The sequence below is a fragment of the Rhipicephalus sanguineus genome, chromosome 4, assembly GCF_013339695.2.
Source record: "Rhipicephalus sanguineus isolate Rsan-2018 chromosome 4, BIME_Rsan_1.4, whole genome shotgun sequence".
Lineage (NCBI taxonomy): Eukaryota > Metazoa > Arthropoda > Arachnida > Ixodida > Ixodidae > Rhipicephalus > Rhipicephalus sanguineus.
This window is the reverse complement of record NC_051179.1, coordinates 38,550,942-38,574,895: the sequence shown is the minus strand read 5'-3', so window position 1 is coordinate 38,574,895 and position 23,954 is coordinate 38,550,942. Positions and strand designations below refer to the sequence as shown.

Here is a 23,954-nt window from a genome sequence, read left to right as displayed (position 1 = left end):
ACACGTCACAGATAGCCAAAATCTTTGACGTACATATAGCAAAATTTTGCGACGTCATCGTGACGTCACTATGCCGTCACATAACGTGACGTCACATGATGACGTCATCGTGGCTGGGTCAAAGGTGAACCGATCCCGGAGGCACTGCAAAACCACGCGAAGTGCAAAAAGCTTGCAATACCTGTTTGCAAGCTTGCCTCCGATACCGAAGGCAGTGCAAAACCACGTTAGGTGCAGAAAGCTTTCGGGGCAGGGGGAGGGGGATCAGTAGGATCAATTGAGAAGAAAAAAAAATTCGGCAGATCCCACGCACTGTGGGAATCGACGTAATGCGAAGTAGCCAGCAAAGAGCTGCATACATCGTGTTGTTTGTCTTTGAGCCAAATGAAATCATTCATACCATAGCATCTAGTTCACCATATATCGCATGTTTGCCATGCACGGATGCATCCACAATCTGGTATATACCATGGTAACGAAACGTATATTCTGTATATACAGTGCATGACCTGTCATTTATGTCCATCACGCACTCGTGTCATGCCATACCAATTTTGGTGTATATCCAGTTAACACAACGGCCGGATGCGCACCATGACAGTGTCATGTAAATCATAGCGTACATGATTCGCATGTGATGACCTGTCATTTATGTTAGTCATACCGTCACATTGCGCAATACTCATTTTGTTGTATATCAAACGAGCGAAACGGCCGCGAGTGCACCATTAGTATGGCATGCGAATCATGCCATACATGACATGCATATCGTGGTTTTCATGTAACCACCTGTCACTTATGTTCGTCATACAGTGACATCGCGCAATATTAATTTTGGTGTATCTCAAGCCAGCGATACGGCCGCGAATGCACCATGAGCGTGGCATGTAAATCATGACATACATGACATGCATATCATGGTTTTCATGTTACCAAATGTTATTCGTGCTCTTCATACAGTCACATCGCGCAATACCAATTTTGGTGTATATCAAGCTAGCGAAGCGGCCGCGAGTGCGCCATGAGCGTGGCATGTAAATCATGTCGTACATGACATGCCTGTCATGATTTTCATGTTATCACGTGTCAGTTATGTTCGTCATATAGAAATGTCTCGTTATACCAGTTTTCGTATATATCCATTCATTTAAACGGCCGCGAGCGCCCCGAGACCATGTCATGTAAATCATGCTGCACATGACATGCGTGTCATGATTTGCACGTTAGGACCTGTCATTATGTTTGTCTTTAACTCTTGTCACGCCATACCTGTTTTGGTGTATATGAAATTAACGGACCAGCCGCAAGAGCCCCAAAGCCGTGGAATGTAAATCATGCTGTTCATAACATGCATGTCATGATTTTCGTGTTATGACCAGTCGTAATACGGTAATGTTATGCCATAGCAAGTTTGGTATAAATCCGATTAACGAAACGGCCAGGAGAGCACGAAGTCGTAGGCGGCTAGATAAATAGATACGCTCAAAGTCGCAGAAGTTTGCTAAGAAATGCTTCGCATTTAAAAATTGTGGCGAAGTGGCATGTTGGCAAGGGTGTTTCCGCTCCACTAACGTGAAACCTGGGGAGAGTCGAAGCGTTCAATGTGCGCCGGTGCAAAATCTTTACAGCAAAATTTGTACTCTTTACTGCTTTACTCGCCACCGGTCCACCAACGCGCGATCACTTTGCCGATATGTTTCAAGAAGTGGTGTTTCAAATAGACAACTTTACCGTAGAGATTCACGTTTGTGTCTCTGGTTTTAGATAAGAAACTTGAGTGCCTTGGTAAATTTTATCAGGGATTGAGACACCGCTGCTAAGCCAAACATAATGCTTTAGGGAGTAACGACGAACCATTAGCTCACAATATGCATCGTATAGACCGGTGGAGAGTACAAGAATTTACCGAATTCTTGTGGCGCATACCCGTTTATGATGGACCGTGACGACGACATGACACACTGACAAACCGAGACCCTAAGGTGCTTCGCCCCTAAAAGATGGCTTTCGCCTTCGAATCGTTTTAAGCAAATGCATAAAGGATAGTGTGACCTTTACGCACCCTGGACTCCATTGCCATTTCTTACACAATCGATATATTGTAAGTCTCGTCCGAGCACCATTTGCAAGGTCGTATTATTCAAGAATTCGAAAAAAAAAAATTCAGCGTCCCGTGTCCCGAGAATCGAAGTCAAGCGCTAAAAATTTAATGCGCCCTGTGCAGTAGATCGCCGATCGAACTTGGCAGTTTTGAAAGGATTCCCGAACACTTCGTACGCTCGTCCCTGAGCTATCGCTGAGTTAACCAGTTGCAGTTGGAAGCTGATGACATCATCGATTTATTCTCTGTAATATTTGAGCAAAAGAGTTGGGAGCGCCAAGACATTTCGCGCATGTCCCTTAAGGGCCTCCCTGTACTGACGAAATGGGTTAATAACTACGAGTTGCAATCGCCAGGATTAAAAAAAAATAACTGTTGGGTTTTAACATCTCAAATCCACAACATGATTATGAGGGACGACGTAGTGGAGGGCTCCAGAAATTTCGACCACATGGGATTATTTAACGCGCACCTAAATCGAAGTACAAGGGCTTGTAACATTTCGGCTCCACCGAAATGCGGTCGCCGCGGCTGGGACTCGATCCCACGACCTTCGGGTCAGCAATCGAGCGCCATAAACACTAGACCACTGGCGGGTTAATCGCCAGAATAGGTGCGATTTTCATTTTCATGCATACATATATTTTCCCGCGATAAGCGAACATGTGCTCAATGCTTGAAGATAGGCTGCCTTTCAAGATTAAGCCGACTAATACTTACTATGATATACTATGGCTTTCGGATGGGCATCCAAGCGTGCTCGGGGTTTGGTTCTGCGCAATTATCGTGGGGTTGATAATAATTTTATTAGGAACTCCAGCAAATTCATAGCCTAGGCCTAGGCCGCCCCTGAGGAGGACAGGAGACCCTGTCTCCTCGCCGCCTCACGGGCTTGTTGGATGGCCCATGCGTAGTTGATCTTGGAGGTTGGAGCTGCGCAGCGCGGCTGTCCACCGCGCCACAGCTTCACCTGGTGAGACTGCGTTTTCTTCGTCTATAACCTTACATTCCCAGATAATGTGCCTAAGAGATGCGCGAGTCCAGCCGCATAATTTGCAGTTATCGTCTGAATAGATGTCTGGATATATAATCCTGAGATGAACGGTGCTTGGGAAGGTCTGGGTTTGTAACTGTGTCCAATCTACCGCTTGGGCCCTGTCGAGTTTGGGGCTTGGGGGTAAATAAACACGCATGAGTTTTTGATAAACGTTCGTTATAAGGGGGTTTATTCACAGAACCAAAGGCCTGGGTTCAGTGGCTGAAAAACTGTCACGCGCGCTCTCAATCGGCTCTTCGTCTTGGTCTTCTTCCACTCCTACTCGATGCTGTCTCGCTGTCTCTCTTCCCCACTACATCTGCCCCGGTGTCGAAGAGGAGCCATCCTGGCGACTCAAGGCGAAGCAAGCACAAGCGGATCATAATAGGGCTTTAAGCGGCTGACGTGGACTGTTTCACGACCACGACATCGTCTGTCGGTGGGAGGTGTCACTGGTTCGACGACGTAGTTGACCGGCGACGTGCATTGAACGATGCGGTACGGACCAGTGTACTTGGGTGCGAACTTTCGGGAGAGGCCAGGAGACTGGAACGGAATAGAAAGCCACACGAACGAGCCGACGGGGAAGGTGTGGGCAGGCTTGTCCTGGTCAAGTCGTTCTTTTTGAATACCTTGTGCGACGGATGTAAATGACCGTGCTAATTGGCGGCACTCTTCGGCACATTGAACGAGTTCGGAGGCCGGGCGGTATTCAGAAGCATCCGGCCGGTATGTAAGGATTGTGTCAAGCATCGAAGAAGGCTCACGTCCGTATAGTAGAAAGAAGGGCGAAAACCCAGTAGTGGCTTTTGTGGCCGTGTTATATGCGTACGTCACGAACGGAAGCACCAAGTCCCAGTTGGAATGGTCGGATGATATGTACAAGGAGAGCATATCACCGAGAGTGCGGTTAAAGCGCTCCGTCAAACCGTTCGTCTGCGGGTGATAGGTCGTAGTGGAGCGATGAATAATATTGCACTCAGTGAGAAGCTCCTGGACGACTTGCGAAAGAAAGACACGTCCTCGATCGCTAAGCAGCTCACGTGGCGCGCCATGGCGAAGGACGAAGCTGCGCAAGATGAACAAGGCAACGTCACGAGCTGCAGCGGCTGGCAGAGCGGCGGTTTCGGCATAACGGGTAAGGTGGTCAACGGCCACAATAATCCATCGATTGCCAGCAGGTGTGCAAGGAAGGGGGCCGTAGAGGTCTATGCCAATTCTATCAAACGGGCGAGCTGGACACGGCAAAGGTTGCAATTCGCCAGACGCATGGCAAGTTGTTTTCCGCCGCTGACACTCAGTGCAGGAACGTATGTACCTGCGAACGTATGTGTACATTCCACGCCAGAAGAATCGCTGGCGAAGTCGGTCGTAAGTTTTCAAAACGCCAGCGTGGGCGCTTTGTGGGTCTGCGTGGAAGTACGTGCACAGGTCAGAGCGCAAATGGCGAGGTATAACAAGAAGCCACTTTCTACCATCTGGCTGATAGTTGCGTCGATACAACATGGCATCCCGTATTACATAATGAGGGGCTTGTCGGCGTAGTGCACGAGGTAGCCGTTGGCGTGGTGTCGCCGAAGACGTGGAGAGAACGTCTATGAGCGACGCTATCCAAGGGTCTTTGCGCTGTTCCGAAGGCATGTCAGCGAGATCAATGCTGGCGATAGTAGCGTCGGCAATGGAAACGGGTGCAACGGAAGGCAGGGGCGAACGAGAAAGTGCGTCGGCGTCGGTATGCTTGCGTCCTGAGCGGTAAATGACGCGAATATCAAATTCCTGTAAACGTAGCGCCCAACGCCCAAGCCGGCCCGAAGGATCTTTCAATGAAGCAAGCCAACAAAGGGAATGATGATCGGTAACGACATCAAACTGATGGCCGTACACGTACGGGCGAAATTTTTGTAATGCCCAAACAATGGCCAAACATTCCTTTTCGGTAACCGAGTATTTGCACTCTGTCTTGGTGAGGGCGCGACTAGCATATGCAACGACATACTCGGAGAAGCCTGGCTTGCGTTGAGCAAGGACAGCGCCAAGGCCTATGCCACTGGCATCCGTGTGCACTTCGGTTGGAGCAGTAGGGTCGAAGTGGCGTAATATGGGTGGCGAAGTCAGGAGATGGCGTAATGTTGCGAAAGCTTCATCGCATGCTGGCGACCAATCAGAGAGGTGTCCATCACAGTGAGCAGCTTTGTGAGCGGTGCGATGACAGAAGTGAAGTTCTTAACAAAGCGGCGAAAGTATGAGCAGAGACCGACGAAGCTGCGAAGCGCTTTCACGTTCGTAGGCTTCGGGAACTCAGCAACTGCCCGAAGCTTCTCCGGGTCAGGGAGGACGCCCTCCTTTGAGACAACGTGGCCCAGTATTGTAAGCTTGCGAGCTCCAAAGCGGCACTTCTTGATGTTGAGCTGAAGGCCTGCACGCGTGAGGCAGCTCAAGACTTCTTTGAGACGACGCAGGTGACTGTCGAAATCGGGGGAGAAGACAACGACATCATCCAAGTAACAAAGGCATGTCTTCCATTTTAACCCACGCAAGACGCTATCCATCATCCTTTCGAATGTTGCTGGCGCATTACAAAGGCCGAAGGGCATAACATTGAATTCGTATAGGCCATCAGGTGTCACAAAAGCAGTTTTCGGGCGATCTGAGGGTGCCATGGGGACCTGCCAATAGCCGGACCGTAAGTCTAGTGATGAGAAGAATTCGGCGCCTTGCAAGCAGTCCAGGGCGTCATCGATGCGTGGCAAAGGGTACACATCTTTGCGCGTAACTTTGTTTAAACGGCGGTAATCGACGCAGAAGCGAATCGAGCCGTCTTTCTTCTTCACGAGGACAACAGGTGACGACCAGGGACTGCTGGACGGCCGAACGACGCCGCGTTGAAGCATGTCGTCTACTTGGTCGGTGATCACACGTCGCTCAGCAGGAGACACGCGGTAGGGGCGCTGTCGCAGAGGCGCTTGTGAGCCGGTGTTAATGTGATGGACAACGGTGTGTGTTCGACCTAACGACGTCTGCTGGCAGTCAAACGAGCCGCGAAACTGGTGCAGAAGTTCGAGGAGTTGCTCTCGGTGTTCCCCTTCAAGGTCGCCATCAATTGAGGGTCCAAACGCATTAATAGTCGGGCGATCAGGCGTACAGGCAGATGGTGTCAGTGCATTAAGGAGCAAATCACTCGCGCCGCCAAGGCCGAAGATGGAGGAAGCGTCCAACTCTTGATATGTGCCAATGCATTCTCCGTGGAGTAAGGTTGATGTAGACGGCAAGGGATTCGTGACAAATAGGTTCGTAACGCCGGTGGCTACGTCGAGAATAGCGAATGGCAACGCGAGGCTCCTGCGACGTTGGAAGGTTTGGGAGGGAGTAAACAAAACTGGCGACTCAGACACATCGGCACAGGACACGGGAACAAAGGCTGCGCTATTGGGTGGTACGTCGATATCGTCGGCGACAAAGAGCTTGTTCAACGCAGCTTCAGGCGACGAGGAACACAACGCAGAGAAAGCAACTTCGGCGCGAGCACAGTCGATAACCGCATGATTACGAGAGAGAAAATCCCAGCCGAGGATCACATCATGCGAACACGCAGGGAGCACAAGAAATTCAACAGTATACAAAACACCTTGGATTAGAACGCGGGCTGTGCAGGCGGCTGATGGCTGAATATGGTGAGCACTGGCGGTACGGAGCGACAATCCCTCTGACGTCGTGGTGACCTTCCGAAGTAATCGGCAAAGTTTTAAACCTATCACTGAAACGGCAGCACCAGTGTCCACAAGCGCAAGGGTACGAAAGCCATCCACAAAAACTTCGATGAGGTTTGCCGGAGAAATGCGAGGACTTGATTCTTTCGACGACGACACAGTTCGTGCCTCGGGAACTGCGGCATCTAGTTTTCCGTGTCTGAAGGGTAGGGTCGACGGCGCATAGGTGACAAGGAGCGACGTCGGGGCGATGGAGATCGGCGGCTAACTGAGGGGAGGCGGTCGGGTGAAGAAGATTCTTGTGGCCTTGATGTGCCACTAAACCGTCGAGGGTCGTGCGAATATCGTGGCATGGTATCTGTGTGGACGAGAGGGCGGCGGCGGCAGAAACGTGCCACATGTCCGGCATAGCCGCAAGAATAGCAGATAGGGAGGTTGTCTGCGGTGCGCCACGGGTTAGGAAATGTAGCGACTGGTCGGCCGAACTGAACTGGTGACGACAGAACAGGCACCGGCGAGGGTGAATGAATTGGCTGACGGGGCGCTCTGGCTGCGACGACCTGTGCGTACGTCAAGGGCGCAGCCTCCAGAGGTGGTGAACGAGGGAAAGGCAATGCGTCAGTTACCTCCTCTTGGATAGCTTGTCGTATGGCTGGGGTCAGATGATGTGTCTGTGCTGGTTCGGGAGTGCTTGATAATATGGAGAGCTGCCGAGCGACCTCCTCACGCACAAACTGTTTTATCTGAACCAACATGGAATTCTGGTCTCCGAGAGTCAAAGCTGCGATCGAGTCACGCTGTTCCAGAGAGCGTCGTGTCTGGGCGCGTTGCTTGCGCAACTCGTCGAAACTCTGGCACAAACTGACCAGTTCGGCTACGGTTTGTGGGTCCTTGGCTAACAACATCTGAAATGCGTCATCGGCTATTCCCTTGAGTATCTGCTTGATCTTGTCTGCTTCGAGCATCGATGGGTTCACCCGCTTGCACAAGTCAACAACGTCTTCGATGTAGCTGGTGAAGTTCTCTCCTGGCTGTTGAGCGCGCTCACGAAGTCGCTGTTCTGCGCGGAGCTTTCGTACAGCGGGGCGGTCGAAGACTTCTGAAAAGGCTGTCTTGAACGAAGCCCAGTTGGTAATATCAGCTTCGTGATTCCGCAACCAGAGACTACCGACGCCGGCCAAGTAAAAGCTGACATAAGTCAGCTTAGCCGCATCGTCCCACTTGTTCGCTGCGCTCACCTTGTGGTATGTAGCCAACCACTCCTCAACGTCTTGGTCGTCAGTGCCGCTGAAGATCGGCGGGTGACGCAGTGGCAACACGCCAGGACATGCAGTGGCTGGGATCTGGGAGGTACCTTGGTTGGCGGATTCTTCCGGCATTGCTGACACTGGAGTTAAGGTGCGGCTTCGTAGATCCAGCTTCGAAGACTACCCAGCACCTCCACCAAATTATAAGGGGGTTTATTCACAGAACCAAAGGCCTGGGTTCAGCGGCTGAAAAACTGTCACGCGCGCTCTCAATCGGCTCTTCGTCTTGGTCTTCTTCCACTCCTACTCGATGCTGTCTCGCTGTCTCTCTTCCCCACTACATCGTTTTTAAAATTACCCGCTGCGGGAACGTTGGTTACAAAGCATGTTTACGTATCAAACGTGAATGGCGCCACTGCAATTTGCTTTGTACATATGGCCGTGATAGCAATAATAAAAAAGAAAGACGCAATAGATGAAAGGGCTCATTCTTCGCAGTTGGATGAGCGCTCGCCTGATTGGCCGCAGTTTATTAGACGTCGGACGCAGTCGCCTGTCACAAAGAGGAACGCCGACAAAGCCTCTGGCGCACGCGAGTTATTGTTCGGGCAGCAACTCATCACTCGACGACAGCGCCGGCGGCTGGACGGTTGTCGCACCGCGTTTATTAATAACCCTGTGCGCGACATCTATAAGAACTGCACAGTGTTTCCGGTACAGCGCGATCTTCTAAAAGGGCTGACTGCACGAACGATTGCCGAAAGTATAGACAGACAGGCGCCGGGGACCACGATCGAGTATCGTGCGCGATGCACTAGTTGGTGGTCTCCATCAAAGGGCTTGACGTAGAACGAGCGATGTCACCGAATAACTCGAAAGAAACTCTGCAACTTCTCTGGATAACACAGCTCCGCCTCCCTCTCCATCTTTCATCTTCGCCCGTCTACCGTTATCAACGATTCATTCTCCACATTTGATCTCCTAAGCTGCTTCTCGCAGTTGCAGTTGCGTTCGGGAGACAGGCATAAGCTAAGATTGCAGTAATCAAATAGCCTTGTCCTCTATTCGGCTCATTAAGATCTAGTGTGCGCACACCCATTCACCGCATGCCCAATCTCGCATCAAGGTTTTCACGCTGTTTTGCATTGTCCTGCAAGAGCGTAAAGCAAGATGACGAATAAGTGTGAAATAAAGTGTGAACGTGCGTTTTGTTTTTATCTCTATTCATATTATTCGCATGACAACTATTGAATGGCTAGTCCTGCAGTTTTAATTACTCTAGTGGCAGACTTCATAAGCGGAGAATACCTCTCAGAAGGATACGATTTGAGCGCACTGTGACTGCTTCTAAAATTAAAAGCAGATAGCCTATACCACAACATTCGTTGCGCCGACATAACACCTGCATAGGCGTCGTTTTCGAAGCAGTTTCATGCACTGGCGTAGCACTGTTTTATCTTGGCGGAGCGGTATTCACCGCTTACGAAGCCACGCCACTAGAGTAATTCAAATTCAGGATTAGCCATTTATTTTGTTTTTGTTTCTCTTGCCTATGCAGTGCGTCAAGTTTTATCAGCACCCTCGTGTGCCACTGCGCAACGTCCAGCAACATGGTCTTCCACAATATTCACGTAGTGTCTTCGCAATTAAGAAAAAAAGTATAATGTGGAGTTCTTAAAAGACTCTCAAAGTTGTTAAATATACTGCGGTCACGTGACTCGACTCTCGCAATTAGTGACCTTGCCCTGCCTTTGTGAGATGTCATTTGACGAGCTATGCATCTTGTGCACGCGCTCTACTATATTTGGCTTCTGTTCGCCTTCGAAAGCGTGCGGGTGTCGTGTCCTTTCCGGGAGACAAGAGCTAACTTGATAAGGGGTTTTCTGCCTTTCATTTGTTGTTCATACTTATATATGCAGTAATGATAATGGTCGTGCAATGTAGGATATATTGTTAGGCAAAGCATACGGCCCTGTGAGAGATACGCGAATGGTGGCCGAGGACAAAACGTTGGTAGAAGGGTGAAGGAAAATAAGCGTGCCATCCTTTACGAGGACGACATACTCAGACGTGAAAGCAGCGAGAACGACACGAAGTTTCCTCGCGTACGCCCGGCAGCTCGCGTGTAAAAGCTCCATACTCCTAACACATCGCCCGGCCTTCGCGTGGCCGCATGCCTCGAACAGAAGGCAAAACACAATTGGTGCCTAATGCTAGCCCACGCGCGAGCGCTAATGCGTCGCAGCTACCGCGGTAGTTCGTGTTTTTGCACCACTGTGGTGCTTAAAAAGGAGCACATTACTCTGCCTTTCGGTCGCTGTCCTTCCAGTTTTCTTTGCCTACCAGAAGACCACTACAGTTTTTTTATTGGCGCCAGTATGCCCTACGGCATAAGTTAAATAAAAAAAAAAGAATTCAGTTCGACCGCAGATTTATTCCCGGGAAAGATAGTAGCGAGAGATTGGACCCTTTCCTTCTTTCTTATCGAGAGTAGTGCGCCACTACTTTGAATAGACTGCAACCGCAATCTTCATAGACGTGCCACTGCATAACTTAAAGCTGGATGTAAACTTTCGCATTCTATCCCCTTCAGGCGCGAATTATGTTGCACTGTCTGCAAACGCGTCAAATTCGCATGACATGATTCCAAGGCACTCAGTACCACATTCTGAGACATAAAATGAAGGAATGTGTTGTTTTGTGTGTTTCAGTAATTTATGTTAACCCTTTGAGGGGCAGTGGGATCCGTATGCAGTGGGATCCGTATATTTTCTTCGATCGCCATGTTCGAACTTTTTAGAACAAATTCATTGAATCGATTGCTTTTAGCCTTTTAGTGCGACCGCGTGAATTTTCTAGAAAGCAGTTTTGGTAGTTGTTTTTACGGTATTCACAAGGTGCCAGCACATATCCGTGTACCAAACGAACCATTCTGCTTGCACGCGCTGTATCATTTTTTCATCAGATTTTGGCGCGCCCTCCATCCGATTCAACATGAGCGGTAAGCTTGAAAAGTTTATTTCGTACTCACGAGTTCCTAAGTGTGCTATTATAGCGGTTTTATTCGTTTCTACCCATACAGTTCCCTAAAAAAATTGTGCAATGTAAAGTTGACAACCTTTCAGTGATACAATTCCGAAAGTGTAGCCAGTCTAACATTGTGTGCAGATGATTGCAGTATCCAATTTTTAATCTGATTCCCGCAGGGAATCTTTTCCAGTGGAGGAAGCAGTTGATCTACCTCCGCGGACAAAATTAGATTGTTGCAGGCACGCCCAGTACCCACATCAGCTGCTCGAGTGCCGTTAGGAAGTGAATGCACAATACTTAATTGAGTGTTTTGTGTGATAGAGAGCAGGTATTTGTAGGCTCTGTTCTTTGTGGTTTGTAAGGCAGCATTGAGTTCACATAAAAAAATAAAAGTACTTTTTTTTTCTGAAATGATTGTCTTTCAGTGGTCAGTGGGACACATATGTCCCACTTTTTTTTTCGAAAATCCTTAACAAAAGAGAGCTCAAATTTTGTACATGCGATAAGAAGCTGATAGAAATGACAATACCGCCCTCAATAGGTGGCGTGCATTGTTCATAACATCATGCCCCAGTAAAGGGTTAATTAGCGTGTAATTGAATATCTAATTCCCCTGAAATCAATCAGCTTCAATCCTTGCATAAATATTAGGCCCAAACGCATGCACAGTTTGTTTTTCGGTTGTATTCGTGTTGAGCAAAGAAAAAAAAATATTCTTGACGTTGGTCCTGAGAGGCGGCAAGTCGAGCGATCGTCGAACATGGTAGTGCTTCCAGCAAAGTGATCTCAGCAATACGCAGCACAAAGAAGTTAAATGACTGCTAGTTGTCCACTGTAGACGCCTACACGAATGTGCACACTGCGTTTCAGGCCATGTGAAGAAACACGCGGTGCGTGACGCGCCTCCGAAGTTGATGTGTACCAATTGTACACACCGCATTGAAGGTGCTATAGAAATCAGCGCGCAGTTACGAAAGCTTAGAAGAGAAAGAGTGTTTCGAGTATTGTGTGAAATAAATGATGTCCCCCCCCCCTGCTGTTTCTAATGCAAATTAGAAACAAAGGGAAGAGGGGGGGGGTGCATGGCGCTATTCTTTTTTGTTGTTTAGTGCTTATTCTGCCTTGTTCGAAATAAACAGTTAGTTGCGAGGCAGATCCAGTGTTTCGTCGTTTTCTTGACTACTCTGTGTCTTTTATCGTTGCTTTTTTCATTAATATGGCCGTTATAGCTTCTTTTTTACTACAGTGCACAAAACAGGGGCGTTCCATAATGAGTAGTAGAACATCAGTGATTCCTTACCGCAAATTCTATGAAGCACACCTGGAAATACGTAGCACATTCTCTCAGAAATCATTTCGAGTGGAAATACATTATGTGCTTTGCTAACTGAGGGGCTGAAATTTGTGCATTGCAATATGTGCTGCAAGTGGATTAAATTAGGAGTTATTTAGTAATATTTAAAAATCCTCCCCGAATGGGTTCTTCTATTTCTCGTGCAAAGTAATGTCGGCATATCTTATAGTGATTGGGCTTATAGTGATTGGGCGCATCACTTGGAAAACGACCACCAAATGAAGGTTCCATCGCTTGCGTCTTTCTCCAGACTTTCCGAGCATGGGCCATAAATGATGACACGTGTCGCTACATACGAGGAGTTTTTGATGGCGGCAGTCAGAGGACCTTCATAACTGAAACCTTGTCCAAGCACCTTCAGCTGAAAAGTGTGGGAACTACTCGGATAGCACTCAACACTTTCGCGAGTGCATCAGACCAAGAGGCTAAGAGGCGTCGGATCGTCGAACTACGACTGCGGAGTCAGTTTTCCGACCAGGAGATAGTCCTAGCAGCAATAGAGATCCCACACATCTGCCAGGACATCGAAGAGACAACAATGGACGCAGCCTTCGTCGCTTCTTTCAAGAAGCTTGGAAAGGATGTCGCCGATGAGCTGATACACCCATCTGTCATAACGAACAATGGTATCAGCGTACTGATCGGTTCCGATCAGATGTGGAAAATATTGACCGGCGAAGTTTCAAGATGCGAAGGCAACGAATCCTTGATTGCACTGAACTCCAAGTTTGGATGGACCTTCCAGGGGAGCACATCGCACTTGATGTCTCAAACAACAGCTACACGAATGATGGTGTGCGTGCTCAAAGTTCAAGCTACCGATTCCGACGAGTTTCTGCGTTCCTTTTGGGAACTTGAGAACATAGGAATTACAGACACGATAGGCAAGCTTCCTGAAACGAGCAAGACCATGATACAATTTGAGAAAACCATCAGCTTTCGCAACGGAAGATATGAAGTGGCCCTCCCTTGGAAGGATGGATTCGAGCTTGCAAGCAACAGGCAAGTCGCCATTACTCGACTAGAAAAGCTTGTCAACCGTCTCAGCGCCAAGAAGGGACTGTTCGAAACGTATGACCGTACCATAAGAGAGTACTTGCGGGCAGGACACGCTGAAGTCGTCAGTGACGCACCTACTAACGTGACAAAGTTATATTATATGCCGCACAAGGAAGTCATACGTGAACAAGCGCTGACCACGAAAATTCGAGTGGTGTTTGACGCTTCGTCACATGCCAAAGGATGCAAGTCACTTAACGACTGCCTTGAAAAAGGTGACAACTTGTATCAAGACCTCGTGCAAGTTTTGCTACGCTTCAGAACGCACCCGGTGGCAATGATCGCAGACATCGAAAAGGCATTCCTTCAGATTTCAATACGGGAAGAAGACAGAGATGCTTTCCGCTTTCTCTGGTTCGAAGAAGGAGATTTATCCAAGGCCAAGTTACAAGAGTGGAGGATGACACGAGTACCTTTCGGAGCCACATGTAGCCCATTCTTCCTCAGTTCCTTGACCCAGCCCGGAACGTGCAAATAATCAACAGGACTGTATAATTACGCAATCTGTAACAGACGATATAATAAGAATAAAAAAATAAAGATCCCACCTGATTTGTCTCTGCCATTATGCTGCACTGCAAGCTATGAGAATTAAAAAAAGAAAGAAGCAGAACCCCAGACGACATTTGATTCTCTTTGCACTCATGTGTATTAACGACCTAAGTAGAGTTGTGGCTATCTTATATTCTTTTTAACTGAGGCTAACTAACTCTATGACAATAACGTTATTGCGTGAGTGCTTCTAAAAATGCACGGTAACATTACCACTCAGCCAACGTTTCGAATAAGGCTGGTGCAGAGATAAACATGGTAAAACAAACAATTGTCGGCTTTCTCGGAAGGCTGCATGAATAACTAATGTTCTGTTCTCTGGCACGCCTAAACATATAGTTCGTTGTAACTTTGGCATCTATTCTGGAAGAGCTAATGCAGCCGGGGCTTTATTATTTCCCTGTTCCAAGATACACTAATGGCGCTTTATATCATCAGACACCTCGTAATCAAAACAGATAAAAACTGAACATATCTTGCCTGCATGCATAGCAGGAGGACATAATGAAATATAGACAGTGCGTGGCGCTCCGTTCTATCCATAGCCGCGCGTACTCGTACAGCTTACACAACACTCCAACTTCGTTTTCTGTTAAACTATGCCGACCAACACGTAACTTTCCAGACACGACACTCAAAAAGTTGTACGCGTTTGTGCTTCTCCTGCTCGTCGCCATACTGATGCGGGCTAACATAATCAGTATACACAAGGGAAAGAAAGAGCACTGTTGCATAATATGACGGATTACATTAACGAAGAACAACTGCAGATTGCGAAGTAGGCCCCCGCGTCGAAGTTAGAACCGCAGTTTCTTTTAGTTGCAAACTTCTAGTTTTCTAGTGTAGTCAGTGCTTGTGTCTTCGCATAGATGACATCCCTATTCCAGGCCACACCAATTTTATAAAGAGAAAAGCGTTCTGCCTATGCGATTAACGCAAGGCGAGCAAGTAATTACGCCATCGAAAGCGCAACTTCCTTCCTTGTTTCTGTTGATCATTGAGCTAATCTTTTCTCATCATCGTCATCATCGTTGTCATTGTTGTAGTTGTAGTTGTAGTTGTTGCTGATGTGTATCCTTCGATTGTCCTCATCTGCACAACTTCGTATTTGCCACTTAACCACACCTCGGTACTATATTAATTACCAGCTCATCAAACAAGCACCGCTCTTAACCTTAGCTTGGCAATATTCACGAAGTAACGGCTTCGAGGTAGATACTCCTGAAGGAAACGCTGCACCCAGTTAGCTGATCGTGTAGCGGTTATGTGCTCTTCAACGACGTCTTCACTTGCAACAAGGCCAGCTAAACCAGGCACGTCTGGCTGGGCGTGCTTTTGTGGCGGTTTTGGCAACCCGACAAGCTTCACTACAATGAAGAAAATGCAAAAACGAATAGACTGCGAAAAGAAATGATGTATATTGGTTGGAAGGAGCCGTGTCAGACGGCCTGGAGATAACTGCATTAGCTCAATATCACACGCCGTTTCTTTGTTGTTTCCCTGCTTTCAACACGATTGAACACCCGCGATAGTTCGTATGGTCGGATGAGTCATCATTGGCAATGCCTGTGACACGCTGGCAGTATCGACAGACACGTATTAGGGCTTCTTTCTTTCTTTCTTTCTTTCTTTCTTTCTTTCTTTCTTTCTTTCTTTCTTTCTTTCTTTCTTTCTTTCTTTCTTTCTTTCTTTCTTTCTTTCTTTCTTTCTTTCTTTCTTTCTTTCTTTCTTTCTTTCTTTCTTTCTTCCTTTCTTTCTTCCTTTCTCATCCTTTGACGTCATGCTTTTGCCTACTTTGAACACACCCGCAAGAACAATCCGAAGTGGACGAAAAAAAGAAATGTAGGGATTTGTCAGTGCTTGAGAAAAGGGGCTCTGCGAACTCTACCGTAAACCTTTCTGCGCTGAGACTGAGCCTTCCGGGAGGAATCTTCCAGTGGTAATTTTAAGGCTGTTTGAAAAAAATGAGTAATCCACAACTCTGCATGGTCTCCAGTTTACCCACGCGTCAGCATCCATAAAAAAATTAACAAAAAAAATAGGCCACAAGCGCAGTATTTGCTGAACAACTAACTGCACCACAAACCTTAATAATATCTGGGGTTTAACGTCCCAAAACCGCACCACAAACCTTGGCAGAGCAACCATGTTAGATAAAGGAATGGCAGTCACTCCAATCGATTCACAGAGGCAAATCCTGCCGAATTTCTATACGAAAGTAACAACGTTCTGGCGATCGCCGAATACAGCTTCTCGAAAAGTTGTCTTTAGAGCTCGAAAGAACATAATCGCATATGCACACGCCCTCACGCACAGGCCCTTCAAAAGAAGACGTGAACTCCCCCCCCCCCCTCCCCCCCCCCCTTACCCCCTTCCCTTCCAGAGTTATTTCACAGAGCTATCTGTGTTGGGGTACATGTTTACAAGTGAGTGTAGTCATCTACGATCACAAGTCAGCTTACGAAGATAAATCACCAACTAGGCAAGCTACAAGTTCTCCTGGAATGCAACTTCGTTTTTCTTCTCCAATAAATGCGAAAAGCTTGGGTCTCTAATTAACCACCTGCAACTAAAACCTTGAGATAATGAGACTGAGTTACACTCATTAAAAAAAAAAGCTGTTTCGTTGCTACTAACAAGCGACGGTTCGTCAACGCTACCGGAGAAAAATCCATTCCTCGATATATTAGCATTTCCACAAAGCGCGGGCTCAGATTTTTGAGCAAACAAGCAAAAGCTCATTGGTCTTTCAGCCTTCCGAACAGACTAGAAAGTAAGCGAATATACGCTGGCTAATCATCATCTTTTTTAATGAAGGGCTTTACCTTTCTCAAAAGAAATGAGTATTCGTGCTGTTCTTTAAAAACTTTAAAGATCAAAGGCGCAATAAACAAGCTTAATTAATAAACGACGTTTTCATACAGTCGCTATTCATTGATGAATAAAGTTACTCGGTGTATTTCGTTTAAGCCTGGTAACACATGGATCAAACGTTTCACTACTCAGATCAAGTATATGCGTACTAGTTCGCCTATACTTGGTGTTCTTACTACTCTTTTACTGTCGTATAATTAATTATTCTTGGCATGTTGGCAAAGAAAAGGCATGGTACAGAAACGATATTGGTTTCGTCCTCATTAACCAGACCCAATGAGAAATGCGTGCATGCTGAAGGAATAGTTATTACTGACAAAAAGCAAATATTGAAACTAAGTTAACACGCCAGAGGCAGTCCTCACTTTACCTTTCCACAACTATTTTGCGAGCTCAAAACAAGGAAAAAGATTTTCAAAATTCTGCCGATATTACGCTGCTTCCGGAACAGTCAAGGCGAAACTATGCAGCCTAATTAAATATTGCAGCATGCAGACTATGTAATATGCAGATTAATTAATTATTATTGCTAATTTTCAACTCCTTTGCGCACCTCGCAAATAGAAAAAGAAAGAGGACTTTGATCATGCAGTCGTGGTTATACGCACTTTTCTGCAGCCCTGTGGAAATGCGGATCTGCAAGTTAGTCAAGGTTTACCTGCTGTGTTTTCTTTCCTTCGCATCCACTTTCTGATTAAACTTTCCAACTAGTACTAGCGCTGACGATGGGAATGCTTTCGAAACTTTCGCTCATATTCGCGTCGAATGTGTACATTCTGTCTTGCGATTGCCTATTCTTGACAGACAAAGAACTTTAATGAAGTCCTGAGGCACTAGCCGGGGAGGACCCGCTGGGGCTCCCGGATCGCCGCTGGCTGCTCCCATGTCGGAATCGAGAGGCCATGCCTCTCCGCACTTTCACAGGCTCTCTGGACGGCCGTTGGCTGGATCTTGAGTGCGGTACTTGAGATGGCCTCTTCCCAGTCCTATTCGCTGGTGTGTGACGTATCCCGTAACGCAGGACACTGCCAAAGCATACGTGCTAAACGCCTCCCCGCCATCCGGTCCTGTGGATCATTATCTCTATTAATCCGGCTTAGGAAACCTCGCGAGGAATATGACCTCTTCTGAAGCATCCTAAGCGTGATGGCTTGACATCTACGTAGTTTTGGGTGTGGAGGCGGGAAGCGCCTGCGTTCCTCTCTATAGTGGGTAGTGGGAGACGATCTCGTAAGCTTTCGTTTCTTGAATACGAAGCATTTCTTTGGGAGCCAAAGGCACTTGACCGTTTCTGTCGGTCCACCTGTCTGTTTGTATAAGCTGCCTACGTCTGGGTGCTCAAGTGGTCGCATCACTAACATGGTATATAACTAAATTAGAATAGGAGGGTATGAGTGTATGACCAACATGAATGGCAGGACATAATATCAACAACACGACATGCCTGTCGCGTACGTCATGATACCATTTTCCAGTCACGTGTGGCACATAGCCGCATAAAACAGCCCATGGTATACGCGGGTATAATGCCACAGGAGAATCACAGTCTATATCAACCCAGGACAGCTAAAACAGGCATTGAAAACTTTATAAGACACTTTGAATGGATTAAACAAGATAAAGGCATACCGTTTGTTATAGCTGGTGATTTTAATGTAGCACACAAACGCTTACATATGTACTTCTATGACTCAACCAGACTGGCGTTGCTCGTCCTCTCAGCAATATGCCAACGAACGCAGCTTGCACATAGTTTCGATAAAAGGGACGTCTGCGCTCTAACGTGAGTGTCGGCGTTAAGTCTGACAATGAGCTACCATTCAGGCGCCAGTGTAGTAAACGTGCGTATTAAGCCCACGATGTGCCCGAAAGTACTCAAATTACACAAAGATGTGAATATACCTCGTAAAGATTAGCCCAGAGTGCGGCATAACCACCTCCTCGCTGACTGCTTCGCATGACATCGATTTCCACAATACATTGGATCTGCCAAAAGTTTTATTGCGATAGGAGTTGTATGGACACATTCGGCGGGTCTTTGCGGTCGCCGTCGGCGTCGGCAAAAACTGTATTCCGTATTTTCATATTTTTATAGCCCTCGAAGGTATTCCTTGATTTATATGTCCACATTAACATTACTTTGAATCCTTTTATTTGCCTTGTTTGTTAAGAACGGCAAGCTTTTGTTGCTAAGTAGCTGGACCATTCGTTCGTGTTACGGCCTTGTAAGCTCAGCCCCGCTTCGGAGCGCATCAAAGTTCTCAATTTGTTTGTTTTCGTTCCATTATGTTATCGTTGCGTCTGCAACTTGTCGAGATAACAGCTTGTCTTCCAAGCGTTCTCTTCGTCCACGGACCAATTCAATTCCGCCAGTGAAAATAAAACTGCGGCGCCGACAAACCAACTACTTACTTCGCGGGGCTTTCAGCGATGGTAACAAACAAAGAAAGTGTGTTCAGCTCTGGGAACCTATTGCGTGTGCAACTTCCAAGTTTTTCTTCCTTGCAGATGCAACCGTAGAGACGGCAACAGAAGTTTTTATTGCGGAGCATCGAAGTTGAGGCAAACCACTCCATCGACTTCGCTTGTTTGCTTTCAGATGAAACTTCGTACGAACTTTGGAAAATTCTTTTTCTTCGTCGTCTTGTGCTCTTTTCTCGTCTTTCACTTTGATGGGAACCGGTCGCTTAAGCATTGTTACTACTTCCTTGGGATTTGGTTTAACAAAAAAAAGAAAAAAAAGGAAAGCAACGTTATATAGTGTATTAGTAGCTCAGCTGCCACGTGTAATGTGAAACGTGCTAGTTAAGTTGCCACTCGTGGAACTTTATGTTTTGGTATCCTATTCGTTATTTATTAGCATTGTATTTTAATTAAAGCCATCACTCATTTACATGCTACTTTTGTTGACATCTTTGCCTGCAAATTTCTAATGGTTTTGATTAGTCCATTGGGATACATGGCTCAGGCTGTACTGCAAGCCATGTAGAACCTCGCATTGAAGCAGCTAAAACGTTTACTTGAATTTCGAACATACAAAGTGGGCACCACTGTAAGCCCTCCACTGTATCACATCAGCGTTTCCTCTTCATGCATATAGGCGTATGCGTTCGAACGCTCCTATGGGCTCAACAATTTTGTATGACGTAGGACATTACTGCAGAACTCAACAAGAATGATCATGCTTCTGTCGTATGCTATTTTATTCCGCGCGCGTTTCAACTCCTGCCACAGCGAGTGCGCAGCACGCGTGGGAGCGCCCCAGACCAGCCAGGTTGCAACTTACAATCGCCATTTTGAACTTGCGCTTACATGCCTTCTCGACCACCGAGGATTATTCGTCTTCATTACGACGTTACCCTAGGTTGTAGTGTTCTATGCTTTGTGTATTGTCGCTTTTTGCCTGGCAATAGTCGCAATATTCGCAGCAATAGTCGCACATCTTCGTTAGTGACTCCTGCGGAGCACGGTTATTTCTTCAACCTTATACTACCACGACCGGCATTCGTCTCAATCAGATCCTTGTAGCGCAAGCGGTAAACCGCAAGAGTGCTGTACTGAACCGAATGACCGAATCGAAGGCTCAATGTGAGAAGGAAGCGAGAAGGCCGAAGATGGCGTCCACTGCTAAGTGTCCTATAAGACAGTGTGACGTGTATAAATGAAGAAAATAAATAAAAGGAAGACGATACGGAAAGAACCAGAGATTACGCATAGCACTGGACTTGGATGCTAAACGTAAGAGCCGGCAGTCACGTCTGGTTAATTTACTGTCCTTGCGTTCAATGCTCTGTAGGTTGTGAAGTGTGTCACAGGCTTAATATAAAACGTTGCCATGCCCTCTGAGTCTGAGGGCAATACACAAAAGCCGCCACATTGTTTGTAGATGGCACCAGAGTCCTGGCATTTGCCTGTGCGCCTGAGCGCACGCGCACGCGCGCGTGTTTGTGTATAATCATTGCTTCAAGAACAAGAACAAAAAAAAATACCAAAAACATTCGGCAGATCCCACGCCTTGTGGGAATCGGTTTCATGCGAAACAGTCAGCGAGTACTTCTATGATGTATTTTATGGCTTTGAGCCAAGCGTTACGAAGTGGATCGACGTGTTTTGTAAGTGCAATAGCTGTGTGGACATGGTGGGCTTACCAGGCACATCGACAACACTGGCGTTTAAAGGGTAACTTATTGTTTGACGTAACGTCACGACTCATGTTAGAGCACATACTAGACTACTATAAAAGCGGCGCCATGGAACCACAGACTTTATTCTGATATGACGCGTATATCGTAGGAGTACATATGTAGTGTTTATTGCTTTCTTGTAAAATTAGATAGCCAGCACCACAACCACAAGTGACGTTGCACCGACATCGCGCCTGCATAGGCTGTTTTTCCAAACAAGTTTATAGGCCTGGCGTGGCTCTGTGGTAGAATATCTGACTGCTACGCAGAATGCTTGGGTTCGATTCCTGCTAGGATCCTAATTTTTATTCTTTCCATTCGCCGGCTTAACGCTGCAGATGTCGGTTTTTCTTAACGCTCTCGCATTTCAATTGCCAATGTCTGTTCTCGCGGTACCTGGGTATATAAAAACTGTCAATCACCTGTGGCGCATACCCGTACACCGCGGCCCGTGGTAAACGGGTATGTGCCACACGTGTCTGGAGGAAAGGGTTTGACGACGTACGCGACGGGGTTTTCGCGTTATTCATGTCATAACCCGACAGCCATATTCGTCAAATCCTCTTACCCTCCCATGCCAATTTTGGTCTTCGCCAAGTTAATGAGGCGATCATGAGAGCTCCCAGACGTAGACGGCTAGGTAGATAGATAGATAGATAGATACCCATGAAGAGTGGTAAGCGCGACTAGACAGGGACGAAGAAAGAAAACAGACAAGGACACAGCGCTACTTTCAACTGATTTTATTTTCGCTCGAACCGATAAATATATACCGAGCGAGCGGAAACAGCAGAAACAACAAATAGACAATCAGTGGTTATATCGCTGAACCGAACACGTGTACAGGGCAATATCACAGCACATCAAAAGCATTAACGCGACAAAGCAAGATATTGCAACTCTTTCTGTGAAAGCGAGAGGGAAGGCTGACTAACGCACATCTCTTCTAATCTATTAATCTCATAGGCCTCAACAATTTCTCTAGTCATTTTACTATGCGCCTTATACAGGATACAGGTGTCTTCAAACAAGGGCATGCAGCCACAATCTCGGCAATGAATGCCCAAATGACCTGAGATTGCTTTTGTGACGTTATAGTGATGCTCTTTCAGTCTCTGGTTAATACATCTGCCGGTCTGACCAACGTACGTCCTTTTACACGAAAGCGGAATGGCGTAGACAACGTTGCGAGTACAGGTTACAAAAAGTGTTCGGTGATTAATAGGACATGCATTTACCTTGTTACTCTCTGAATTTACCTGGTGAAAGTCGGGGGTGGACGTAGTCTTTTCCGCTCCTGACCGTCTACAGAGATTATGTCACCAGGTAAATTCAGAGAGTAACAAGGTAAATGCATGTCCTATTAATCACCGAACACTTTTTGTAACCTGTACTCGCAACGTTGTCTACGCCATTCCGCTTTCGTGTAAAAGGACGTACGTTGGTCAGACCGGCAGATGTATTAACCAGAGACTGAAAGAGCATCACTATAACGTCACAAAAGCAATCTCAGGTCATTTGGGCATTCATTGCCGAGATTGTGGCTGCATGCCCTTGTTTGAAGACACCTGTATCCTGTATAAGGCGCATAGTAAAATGACTAGAGAAATTGTTGAGGCCTATGAGATTAATAGATTAGAAGAGATGTGCGTTAGTCAGCCTTCCCTCTCGCTTTCACAGAAAGAGTTGCAATATCTTGCTTTGTCGCGTTAATGCTTTTGATGTGCTGTGATATTGCCCTGTACACGTGTTCGGTTCAGCGATATAACCACTGATTGTCTATTTGTTGTTTCTGCTGTTTCCGCTCGCTCGGTATATATTTATCGGTTCGAGCGAAAATAAAATCAGTTGAAAGTAGCGCTGTGTCCTTGTCTGTTTTCTTTCTTCGTCCCTGTCTAGTCGCGCTTACCACTCTTCATGGATGCAAACCAACTAGCCCGCCAACGTGTTTTAGATAGATACGTAGATGAAAACGCTCAAAGGGCCAAATCTTCGCTAAGAAATGCTTCGTATTTAAAAGAAAACACCGAATTCGTGTAGATGTTCTCACCTAAAAAGAAAATAACAGAAAGCCGTCAGAACCGCGCTTCCTGCAGCCATCATGTCGGGTAGTGGGAACACGCCCTTGAATCAGTCGCCTTACGTGACTTGATGGCTGAATAGCACGAAAGGATTTATTGAATAGTCTTGATCATTACGGTTGCCATCAACTGGAATTGCAGGTGGCACATTTGTTATGACAGCTGCAATATATTAATAATATATTTCTTTTATTCTATTTATGTATCTGTTTTGTGCCGACGTGTGCCACCACAGAAGATGGCTTATTAATGAACGGACGCCGCTCACGACAGTGCCGTCCATGAATAATGACCTTTGGGGGCCACACCCAGCGGTTGTGGCTGTTCGTCGTATACAGCGTAAAGGTCACCTTGGCGTGAGCTCCCCAAGTGCGTCGTCGTGGATACTGCGGCAACAGCTATGAAATGACAGCCATGAATTGAAAGTAACTTGCAGAAAACGACAATACAGGATTGCAAAGCTCTTGAGCGATCAAAGTACCTGCTTTTCCTTCGCTCACACAATGTTTGTTTCATCAGCGAAAGAAAGAAAGAATTCAGAAACGATGTGTCAGAAGGGGAAAAAAGTTCCAGGTTGGGAAATTGTACGTGCCAGAATGTTTCATAAGTAGATGGTGCGTTATACGCAATATTAGTGAAGTGTGTGGGAAAACATTGCGAAGTCAAGTCAGCCGCAATTTAAAAAGCTAAGATAAAATTGTCTCATTTAATGCCCTAAAATCATGATGT

General features: G+C 46.7%; 1 protein-coding gene across 1 annotated transcript; it reads left to right on the top strand.

Annotated features, from left to right (window-relative positions):
- Positions 1-3,630: 3,630 nt before the first annotated feature.
- On the top strand, positions 3,631-14,012 carry LOC125758218 (uncharacterized). The gene is made up of 2 exons (XM_049415166.1): positions 3,631-3,726; positions 12,726-14,012. The coding sequence occupies exons 1-2, from the start codon at positions 3,631-3,633 to the stop codon at positions 14,010-14,012; spliced, it is 1,383 nt and encodes a 460-aa protein (XP_049271123.1).
- The last annotated feature ends 9,942 nt before the right edge of the window (positions 14,013-23,954 follow it).

Coding starts and splice junctions, on each gene's coding strand:
- LOC125758218 (XM_049415166.1), top strand. CDS start 3,631: ATGCGGTACGGACCAGTGTACTTGGGTGCGAACTTTCGGGAGAGGCCA. Junction 3,727..12,725: donor CGAACGAGCCGACGGGGAAG/GTGTGGGCAGGC, acceptor GTCTTTCTCCAG/ACTTTCCGAGCATGGGCCAT.